Genomic DNA, 11,977 nt, shown 5'->3' with positions numbered 1-11,977 from the left:
ACGCTCTTCGAGACGTGCGACGTCCACATTCGCAAGCAGCAGATGGTGTCTGTGGAGGAGACCATCTACATCGTGGGGGGGTGTCTTCACGAACTAGGGCCCAATCGCAGGAGCAGCCAGAGCGAGGACATGCTGACCGTGCAGTCCTACAACACGGTCACTCGGCAGTGGCTCTACCTCAAGGAGAACACGTCCAAATCGGGTCTTAACCTGACTTGCGCGCTGCACAACGACGGCATCTACATCATGAGCCGGGACGTGACCCTGTCCACCAGCCTGGAGCACCGCGTGTTCCTCAAGTACAACATCTTCGCAGACAGCTGGGAAGCGTTTCGGCGGTTCCCAGCCTTCGGACATAACTTGCTGGTTTCTTCTCTTTATCTGCCCAACAAAGCAGAAAAATGACGGCACTGACTTCGTATTTAAGAGAAACCCGGTTCCAGACAACAGTTTAAAAAATGGTGTCCCATTTCAAGGGAAACTGATTTCTAAAGGGAAAGTGTGGGTTAAAATAGGTCACTGTCTAGTAGCAGCTGTAAATAAGCTTACTTGAACTAATTACTTGAAAACTTGTGGAACAAGGAGACCAACTGTATTATTTTTTAAGTGATCAATTTTTAAATTATGAGAGCAGATCCATGATAATGTTTTCCTCTAGACACGACATTGTTGGGCCAATGACTGAAACAGACCATCAGAAATAGATTGGTTGTGTCTGCTTAGTAAGGGGCCAAAGCCAGTGACTGGCATGAGTGGTAAAGATTTTACAGTACGTTTTATTGTGGTCACTTGAAATAGCATTAATACCTTACGTGAGAGATTTTCTTTTTTTGTTATTAATGTACTTGACAAACATTCGTGATAACATTGTCATTTTCATTCCTCTCCTCTGGGCATACTCATATGTACTTCCAATGTGTTTAAAATATGGTTTTGTTTAGATTTTTTTTTTTTGCGCACTAGTTTTTGATAAATTTATGATGTTGGAGCTCTAGTGTGAATGCTCACAAGCATTCCACCTTCCCAAAAACTTGTACAGAAGCCTTCTCAGCTACTTTTCCAGTCTTTTTAAAATGATGAATGCTGGGTACATAAACTGATAGAAGCTTTTATTTCATTTATATGGCAGATTGCAGATTTATGTGGTCACATAAGCTGCATCACTAGGCATTCCATATTGTTTAAAAGAGAGGGTATATTGTTTAAAAGGATGAATGAGTATATATATTTTAAACTGAGTCTTAAGTGGGGGAGGAAAGGAAACGCCAAATAAGGAAAAGAAATGCCTTTAAGAGTTATTTTTATTGAATGTATTTAACCTGATTGGTATTTTAAGACTGAAAAATCATTATCATTTTAAATCAGGCAGCTTTGTGATGCGATCTTGGTTTTGTAATTCATGTTTTGCTTTTGTGGCCTAAGGTGAGGACAGCCTCGAACATTTGTGCTGAAGTTGAAGAAGCTCTTTAGAAGTGGAATGGCCTCTGGTAGTATTTCTGAAATTTGGTAAGGTGCTTTTGCGGTCTTGGTCCTTAACTCAAATAGAAAGAACTCAGCTCAAGCAGTTCATTGTTTTCCTAAGTCCATTAACAATGAATGAAAGCCTCTGCTAATCACAGGCCAGCATTTCTTTTAAAAAGTATGATCATACTTAGAGAAAATTTGAAGAATATTTTCTGAAGTTACCTGATACTCGTGGTGAATCCGTGAAACTGTGAGCTGGATTCTATCTTTCGGCATGGACAGCAGGCAGGGTACTCTCAGTGGCAGCCTTCTCCCTTTAAGAAAGTCCCACTGGAAAGTAAACACCGTCACAGCCAGTTCATGACTCCCCAGACATGTCCCGAGTGCCTCCCGCCAGCCGTGCACTGTGCCCATGCTGTACAGGGGATCTGATCACTTCGGAGGCTTCAGGTTATTAAAGGGATCCCTGGGTTTCTTTACAACCACAGCCTCTGGAATATTTAAGGGTCTAGTTACAAAAATTTTATTTGCACAACTTTTCAGGAGCAGGTAAAATGAAGTAAGCCTTTATTTTGGACAAAGACAGATCTTTGTATCTGAATGATCTTATCAGTAGTCTACCTACAACACTACTGGAGGGTTTCTAAGCCATATCCGTTTATTTTCAAATAGTAAGTCCTCTTTCTCCCCAAATATCTGAACTGAAATCTTCCTAAGACTGGTATTTAAATAATATATATTAATTTATATTAATTACAGAATTGAATTTCTGGTGGCTTATAATTTCATTACATGTTTTTAAAAACCTAATTTATTTTAGATAACTTTTGTTGCTATAGAGCTTAACTTTTTCTTTTGAGAGATTTTTGCTATAGGGAACGTGTGCTTGCTGGAGACATGGAAAGAGAGAGACAGAAAGTAAGAAATCACTCCCCAGATTGGATGGCCACACTACAGTCCCTTCTCCCCCATTCTCCTCCTGGGATTTTGGGCATGCATACACTTGTGTCTGGTGTCATTTTCAAGCCACCATGTCTGGGACTTGAACCATGGTTGACCACGTGGAAGTTCAGTACCTTAACTACTATGCCTGCTGGCCCCTAGAGCTTAATTTCTTAAAGGCTTAATCCTATCTATTCAGAAGACTCTAGCCAAGTGAACTAGTACTGAATGAACTGTTAGATATTAGCTTGTAAACAACCATATAAGATACAGTATCATTCCTGCCAACAAATTAATTTTTTTTCCCCTGATTACATTCTTTGTTTCTATTTTCCTGATGTTGACAGTTAGATTGCTGGACCAAGTGAGGGTGTACTTGGGCCCACAAAGCACTTTTTTTAAACCAAGTTTGGTGTGTGTGTGTGTGTGTGTGTGTGTGTGTGTGTGTGTGCATGCTTGTGTGCATGCTTGCATATTATAGCTCTCTCTAAGATTCACAGACTTGTAGCAAGATGTTATTCTGACTGGCAGCAGTACTTGGGAAAGGTAGAATGTGCAGCAGGAGGAATGATCTCTGGGCTCTTGATGTCACCTCCTGCTGTGCACGTCGTCAGCTGTGCTGACTTTTTTTAAAAGAGATTTTTGCTATAGAGCACTTGTGCTCACTGGAGAGACAGAGAGAGAGAGAGAGAGACAGGAAGTGAGAAATCACCCACTAGCGGGGATGGCAATGCCACAATCCCTTCTTTTCCATTCTCCTCTTGGGATCATGGGCACGTACGCACATGCACCCAGGGTGAGGTGTTTTTTTTTTTTTTTTTTTTTTTGGGGGTGCTATAGGGTGCATGCACCTGCCAGAAAAACAGAGAGAGACAGAGAGACAGAAAGTGAGAAATCACTCCCCAGGGGGGATGGCCATGCCGCAATCCCTTCTCCTTCATTTTCCTCTCAGGATCTTGACAACGCACGCACACATGCCAGATGTGAGTTTAAGCCACTGGGTCCGGGACTCGAATCGTGGCCAACTACATGGGAATCCAGTGACATAGCCATTAGGCCAACTGCTGGTTCCACCCAGAGTGAGTTAAGCCACTGGGTCTGGGACTTGAACCATGGTCAGCCATGTGGGAGTCGTGTGACATAACCATTACACCATCTGCTGGTCCCTGTGTTGATGTTTTGAGGGTCTTTAAATTTAGCTCTGCTCTCTTATTGGTGCCCATGTTGTAATGAAGACCCTACCTATGACTTAGGTAATGTTTCTTTTAAAAATCGTCCTCATCTCCAGGACTGCCCTCTACTTTGGGAGTATCTAATATTTCCTATTCATAGTCTTTCTCTAAAAGCTTTATTCTTTTTTTCTGAGATGGTTTTGAGGGCTGTTGACCACCCCCTGTGGGTAGGGGTGTTCCTGAGAAGACCCCTAGTGGCAGAAACACTCTATTTTTTTTACCAAGAATGGTCTGAATGGTAAAGCATGAGTCCTAAGTGTGGGTTGATAGGAGGTTGTCGGTGCTTTCTGTCTTTCTTTCTGGCTTTGTTTTGATCACCCTCAGTTTCAGAGGCCTTTCTCCGTCATCTCTTAGAGGTTTTCTGATGAATGTGTAAGAGTTGACTGTTAGGTCCGTATTGGTTAAGTCATACCAGTGAAGTACGGAGAAGGTTATGGATGCTAGGACAAAACACACAAAAGGTTTAAGGTTGAGCATGAAAACCAAAGAGAATTTAACTCTGCCATTTTTAAAAAATCAAGATCCCAAGTAATTCCAAATGCCTTATATCAATCAAAGCTATCCTGAGATGGACGCTGTTTATCCACTGCAAGGAATCAGATGAAAGCCTGTTCTCTTTCAGTATATTGTATAATTGCTTATCAAGCGTGGTGGATGCAGTGTTTTCAGATTTCCAGGTAGTTATGGCTCTACCTGTTTGGCCAAAGAGATTCATTGAGAGGAAAGGCTTTGGTCTTCCTAATCAACCAGCATTTAACGAACAGTGGCTTAATGCAGACCACTGGAGATTCAGCATAGCAACATGAAGGGAATGTGGACAAGTGTGGATGTCTTTTTCCTTGATCAAGGACGAGGAATGTATGACATCTGTGTCACTGTTCAAGGTGGCATTCTAAATTCAAGTGGCACTCTTCTGTGCCAGGTGATGGTCTCAGGATCTATGTCAAATCAGTGGTTCCAGAGATCCATTAGACACAGGAGCGAAGGAATTAGCGGATCAATACTACCCAAAATGACTTTGAAAGCAGTGAGTTGAGTCAGCTTGGTTTCCTGGCTACCAGAAATACCAAAGTGTGTCTGTTCTTGCTGAGAACTGGGAATAAATCGGGGACAGTCCCGACCTTGAGGAGCTGTCAGCCGTGTGAAATTGTCTTCATCAGGCCATCCTCAGAGAAGCTCACTTTGTCAGGCACATTGGGGCCCTCTAGTCTGGCAGCCTCCTAAGTCGGGGCCCATGTTTTCCTTTGCTTCGTGATTTACCAACAACCGCCATGAACAAGTTTTTCTTTAAATTTGAGCAACGTGTCCTTTTTTTTTCTATTTTTACTGTAAGTTTTTGTTTTTCCTCCCCCACACTGTTCAAAGTCTTCTCTGTACTTTATTTTTGTGAAAAGATGAAAATGACTTGTCATGTGCTTTATCTAAAAGTAATCTTTCAGCCCATGACAGCCTTCGTAGCTTGATCCAGTGATAAAGAGAGTGAAGCGAAGGGAAGGAAGTATTGAGTTGTCAGAAAAGCCATGACACATTTTGCATAGAAAAACATGAAAAAATATGACGTGACTTTTCTGACAACCCAATATTTGGAAAGAGGCAAGCTGATCGCATGTGCACTTCCACTCTGTCTTTAAAACACGTCCACAAAAAGTACCGATGAGGAAATGTTCCTTCAGACACTAGCCCTGACTGACGTCGCTGGATTTGTCTTTGTGACAATTACCAAAGCGTTATTTTTCATTCTTCTGTTTCATTCGCCTAAGAGCATTGGTTTTTCATTTTGTGTGTGTATGTTGACTTAGGAACACGATGTACAATACACACCAGTTGACACATGCTGACTTCTGTATTTGACAGAACCATTTTATCCATTCTCACGGCAAACTGATTCAGTATAAAAGGTGGTCGGTTTCGAAGAGCAAAGGGTGCTGAAATAACATTTGTGGGTTGGCTGGTGCTTTCTCAAATGGATGCCATAGTCTATCACTAGTAAAGAAAAGGAAAATGTCACTAGCATTATTGTGTCATTTCTTTCTTAAAACAAAAACAAAACCTTAAGAGTAGGGGCTTGTGAGCTGTCTCTACAGTGGTTTGATATCTAGTAGTTGTTATAGAGGAAATGATATTCTTTAGAATGAATAGTTATGTTTCGTTGTGACTCACGCTTTCTTTGTTAAAAATGTTCGGTTTCAAGTGTGGCTTAAAAATGTAAGCATTACATGATTCATTTCAATACAACAGTGCTTATGAAATGCTCACTATAACAGCATTCATTGTGTGTTTATAACTAGAACATAGAAGGAAACTCTCTTTAAATAAAGTAGTTCTAAGTCCGTCCTTGTCTGTTACGTTCTGTGTGCTAGCTGCGTTCTCAGGGCTGTGCCAAGGCTGGGAGGAAACGGGGAAGCAGGAGACAGGTCCCCGCCAATGAGCTCCTCTTCCCAGGGGCTGTGGGACTAACATCTGTGAGCCAGGGAGGGTGGTGGCAATCCTGGGCAGCACGGGCCGTGAGAGCTGCTGGAGTCTGGCAGAGACAGGTCTGCAGAGAGCTAGGTAAGGGGAGACTGGCTAGAGCTCTGAGCATTCCTGGATCCGTTTTTCTCCATCATACAGTCTATGACTCCTTATACTTACGAAGAAAAGATTAAGGTCAAATCTCACAGCCCAGCAATTACAGCCCATCGTGATATGTTACTCTGTTTTCAAACTTTCCTCAGTTTCCACCTCAGCACCTGCCATTCCAGAAAATGGGAAACACTCTTCACCTTTGTGTTGTGTTAGTTAGGACTCTGGCCCTGCATCTGGGAAGAGTGCATGGAGGACAGTGCCAAGGTGGCATTTTGGTTACTAGATAATGTCCCACAGATGTTCATTGCTTTCCAGTTTTTGTCCTACCTGTCGGAGCATGAACACACACACACACACACACACACACACACACACACACACACACACTCCTCTTTTTTAATTAAAAAAAAAAAAAACTTGCCAGGGGTGCTGTCAGATGGCATGAAGGTTAAGGTAGCTGGATCCTACATGGCTGACTGTGTGATTTGAGTCCCGGATACAGTCGCTTGAAAAACACACTGAGCACATATGCATGCACACCCAAAATCCCGAGAGGAGGATGGAGGAGGAGGGATTGTGGTGTGGGCCATCCCATGGTATGCGCTGCAGGAAGGGGGGTGGTTTCTTACATTTTTTCTCTGTCTCTGTCTGCAGCAAGTGCACATGCCTTATAATAAAAAGAAAAAAATTGCCAGAAAACATGTGTACTTGCAGAGAGAGAGAGAAAGGGAAAATGAGAAAGCACTTCCCATGGGACATGGTCATGCTGCCACCCCTTTGTCTCCATTTCGCCTTCTTTTGGTGATTTTAGGCAAGCAGACATGTGCTTGGCATGTTTTTCAAAGGACCAGATCCAGGACTTGAACCTCCTAGTTGGCTGTGTGGGATCCAGCCACCTTAAACACCAGGCCACAGGCTAGCCCATGCTAGGTCTTCTTTATATATGTATGTTAATAATTTTAACAATAATTCACTTAAAACACTACTATGGATTGATCATCCCCCATTCAAAATGCTTGGGACCAAAATGTCAGATATTTTTTATAGTTTGGAATGTTTGCATATGCATAATAAGATATCTTGAGGATGGGTCCCAAGTTTAAACACAAAATTAATTTGTGTTTCACACGTATCATAAATGCTATACATAGCTTGAAGGTAATTCTACACAGTATTTTTGTCTTGCAGCATTTTGATTGCAGCCCATCACAGGAAGTCAGGGGTGGAATCATGTCAGTGCTCACAATGTTCCAGATGCCGGAGCATTTCGGGTATTGCTTTTTTTAGGGTTGCTCAGCCTGAACTACTCTGCAAAAAAAACAAAGACATAGGGACCTTTCTCCCCAAGGGAAACAATAAAAAAAATCAAACTAGCTACAGTATCCAAAGGCGATAAGGTTCACTGGTTCCCAAGTTCAGGATTTTAAGAGGATGTCCCTTCCCCCTAAATACATGGGTAACCATTCAGTTCTGGAAATGCACAAATAAATGAATAACCATGTCTATATACCCAGGACACGATGGTGGAGGAGAAGGAAGGTGATCGACATGACACCACCACTCAGCACTAACAGAGCACTGTTCTGTGCGGGGAATGCTTCTAAGCAGTGTTTATTTAACTTCTTTAATCCTCACCTCAGCCTCAGATGGTAAGTAACAAACTCAACATCTTCCCCTGCTGGGCTTCTGGATGCAGTCTGTGGAATCAGTAAATATTATAGGCAAGCCCTTATAGACTTGGGGCTCCCTGATTTGGTAAGTAATCTGGTAATCTTGGCCAATACACTGCTATGGTTAACATATGGTTATGATGGGATTAAGACAGTCAAAATTTAATCAGACCATAGAGTTGAAAGGCAGGGCCTTTGGGGAGAGAACAGGATTAAGGTCACTAGCCGAAGGCCCCTTGATGGACTCCTGGTGGGTTTCCAAGGTGAGGTGAGTGAGACAGACAGAGACTTGTGGACACGGCCACTCTGCTCTCACCCTTGTGATGTGATGACTTGGGACCCTGCAAGATCCCTACCAGAGCTGGCTCCAGGCCCTGGGACCTCCACACCATGAGCTGAATAAACCTCTAATTTTTAAACCACCCAGTTTCAGGTATTTTCTGTTATTACTAACACAAGGTAACTGGCTGGTTGATAGTGTTAGTCTGAAAACACCTGTTCCGGGGCCAGCAGGTGGTGTGGTGATTAAGATGCTGGACTCCCACATGGCCGACCGTGGTTCAAGTCCTGGACCTGGCGATGCCTTCTCACTCTCTCTCTCTCTCTCTCTTTGGTCAAGTTGAATAATAATAATAAATAAATAAAATAATTAAAAAAAACTTAGAAAAAAAACTCAACACCTGTTCCTGGACACAGCTATAGCCATCTGTCTCTTGGGTACATAGATAGGGTTCCTAGAGCAGTTCTTCCATGCTTGCCTTTTTCCTGTTCTAGACTGTGGGTTCCCTGGTGAGAAAGACAGTGTTTTATTTATCTTTTTAGCACCCTAAGTCAGGACATGTATCAGAGCCCTGTGCATGGCAGATCTTAGCATACTGGTTGAATTAGGAAGGTGATGAAGCCTCCTCGAGTTTTCTGAAAACAAGCATAGATTTCTGGTTTATCCAGTCCTAAAGTTACCTAATTTGATAAAATATAGTGTTTTCTTTTCTTTTTTAAAAAGAATTATTTAATTTAATTTTATTCATTGTCATTATTTTATTTTTTTGAAGTTGACCGGTGAGAGACAGAGAAAGAATGTGAGAAAGCAAGCTGCCAGGTTGGTGACTCGAACCGTGGCTTGAACCGTGGTCAGCCATGTGGGAGTCCAGCTGCCTCAACCACCACACCACCTGCCAGCCTAAAATATACCATTTTCTTGATGAAGAACTTTTATTAGGAAAACTGTGTACTTTTCTCTACCACATGACTCATCCAGCAGGTGGGAGAAGTCTCCGCTCTGTGGCTGGAAAGGAGATTTGCTCACAAGCAGGAGTGATGCACACGTCCCGAGCGTGGGACACTGTGCTGGGTGGGACCGAGTTCCAGCTGCTCCTTTTCCTGGAATCAATAACCCGAGTGGTATTATTTATCACATATAGAACTGTTTCCCCCTAACGTCTGAACTGAATGCCACAAATACACAATGACCAGAATTGAGTGCTATAGGGAAAAAGAACATTTAGAGGTCTGCTGTTGTTAGACAATTTGGGGCCTACTGTCCGAGCTTCCTGAAGAAAGGAAGTTCAGGGAGTAGCGAGAACGCGTCAGGCCACTTACAGTTCTGGGAGCTTTTGAGGTGGTACTCAGTAGAGGGATGAGAAATCAGAGGCAAATGATCTAGTAAGAGGCACCGCAACAGAAGTGGCTGGAGGCTAGATGTGATTTTGCTCATAATACCTGGTGCATATGTATGTACATGTCTGCTTGCTGTTTTTAGGTTACCAGTGTTTCTGCAATTAAAGCCATGTCTGGTTTCCAAAGTGGAGACAGTACAACACAATGCAGAAGCCCGCTGACATCCTGGGGCTGCGCTAACAAAGTGCCACACACTGGTGGCTTAAGACAAAAGAAATGTATTGCCTCACAGTTCTGGAGCCTGGAAGTCCAGAACCCAGGTGTGGACTGGGTCATGTTCCTTCTGGAACCTGATGGGACATCCTCTCATTTCCTCATGGCTCTTGTGGTTTGCCGGCCATCAGGTGTTCCTAGCCTTGTAACTGCATAAATGTTTGCCTTCCATGTCATATGGCATTCTCCCTGCATGTAGGTCATACTGGATTAGGGACCCATCTTCCTTGGAATAGGACTTACTTTAACAGAACTAGATACATTTATGACAATCCAACTTCGAAATAAGGTTACATTCTGAGGTATTTATGGTTAGGGCTTCAATGTATCCTTTTTTGAGGTTTGGGGGGCCACAGTTTAATCTACAACAACTAAATCTTATTTCCAAAACGTTTTCAGGTTTGCTGTTTTCTATACATGCCATTCACCACGTGCCAGGAGGTCTGCCTTGCTGCACCCCTCGCCATGATGCAGTATCTCGTCATAATTATGAGTCTGAAACAGCAAGGCAGGGGAATCCTGTACTGTTACTCTTTGATTTTGACTTTAATTTACAAACAGTGTGTCTGGGGACCAGCAGATGGTGCAATAGTCACATCACTGGACTCCTACATAGTTGACCATGGTTCGAGTCCTGAACCCAGTGACTTAAACCTCATGGCAAGTATGTGTGCGTGTGTGCCCAAGATCCCAAGAGAAGAATGGAGGAGAAGGAATTGCGGCAGGGCCACCCCCCAGGGAGTGATTTCTCGCTTTCTATCTTTCTTGGTCTCTGGCGTGTGCACATGCCCGATAGCAAAAATGTCTCTAAAAACAAACAACAAAACCACAAGGTATCAGGCCAGCAGGTGGTGTGGTGGTTAAGGCGTTGGACTCCCACATGCCCACCATGGTTTTGTGTCCCTGACCTGGTGGTTTTACTTTCTCACTCTGTCTCCCTCTGGTGAGTGCACATGATCTATAGCGAATGAAAAAAAATAATAATAAAATTAAATAATTTTTTAAGAAGTGAACTATAAACAAGGTGTCTTTCTTATCTGAGTGTATAAGTTATCAGGTTCACATGTCAATAAATTACATCTATGAATTCAGCAGATACCATGTGTAGTGTCCCAACATAAGCTGATTTCTGCCACCCTGGGGTAGCTGGAGGATACCTGTCAGTCAGGATTTCTGTGTGTGTTGTGGGGGGATGGGACAGTTTTATTTTTATTTTTATTTTTTGTTTATTTGTTTGTTCTTTTTGGGGAGGCTGCATTTTTTTTTTAATTTAGAAGTTCTTTTTCTTATAGTTTTAAAATTATTTTTGTTATTCTTATAATGATTTTTAAAATATTTTTAAGAATTTATTTACATTTAATCACATGTCTTTACAGTATACATTTCTTTTTCCAACACAATTACCATGCATGTCGGGCGAGACAAAGATATTGCTGTATACATTATCATCAGCAAATAGCTTCTCATTTTTTGTCAATTAAGCACACTTTTACCAGTTTTTCCTTCCTCTTTCCCTCCCATCCCTTCCATATTAAACTTTTTTTCCTCACATTTTATTGATTCACAAAAGATCTTAAACTAAAAGTATGGACAAGCCTAGAATCTAGAGACAAGTGCGCTGTAATTTTCTTCTGAAACATTTTTTTCTCTCTCCATTCCCCTTTATGAAAGAAAGGTATAAACTCACTTATTTGAAAAAAAAAAAGTTAATCTCAATTTGGTCTGTTATTTGCACAAAACCTCAGAAGAATTAAATTTCTGATGCAAGGCAACAGGTATTATTGTATTATTGAACTTATGCAAATAACCATTCTGCCACAAGATAAGAATGCTCACAAATATTTTCTAATTGCAAAAGGATCAGGAATAGAGACATGTTTATGTTTCAATTTAAAAAGTTCTTTATTTCAGGAAATTGCTGAACCTATCAACAAGTCAAAAGAAAACAAAAATCCTTAAATCCGGAAGACAAAGCATAGAAGAAAATCAGTAATGTTTTAGAAAAAAGTCATAGAATTCTATTTCACTATTTCATTCTCTTTTTTTAATAATTTATTTATTTATTTATTTATTTTTGAGAGATTTTCACTGTAGGGCGCGTGCGCTCGCCAGACAGACAGAGAGAGACATAGAGACAGCGAGAAATCACCCCCCAGAGGGGATGGTCACGCCACAATCCCTTCTCCTCCATTCTCCTCTCGGGATCTTGGGCAC

At 41.9% G+C, this 11,977-nt stretch overlaps 1 protein-coding gene and 1 pseudogene across 1 annotated transcript in view; both read left to right on the top strand.

The window, feature by feature from the left end:
• Positions 1 to 742, top strand: part of KLHL42 (kelch like family member 42) — a 26,016-nt gene extending 25,274 nt beyond the window's left edge. The window contains exon 4 of the mRNA XM_006140255.3: positions 1 to 742. This exon is cut by the window's left edge and continues 13 nt beyond it. Within this exon, the coding sequence (XP_006140317.1) occupies positions 1 to 405 (405 nt within the window). The 3' untranslated portion in view covers positions 406 to 742.
• Positions 743 to 7,751: 7,009 nt separating this feature from the next.
• LOC102479899 (pyruvate dehydrogenase E1 component subunit beta, mitochondrial-like) overlaps positions 7,752 to 11,977 on the top strand; it is a 31,219-nt pseudogene continuing 26,993 nt past the window's right edge.

Source organism: Tupaia chinensis, unplaced genomic scaffold, assembly GCF_000334495.1.
Source record: "Tupaia chinensis unplaced genomic scaffold, TupChi_1.0 Scaffold000028_1, whole genome shotgun sequence".
Classification (NCBI taxonomy): Eukaryota; Metazoa; Chordata; class Mammalia; order Scandentia; family Tupaiidae; genus Tupaia; species Tupaia belangeri.
Note: the sequence above shows the minus strand (reverse complement) of the source record. Positions and strands in the feature narration are given on the sequence as shown.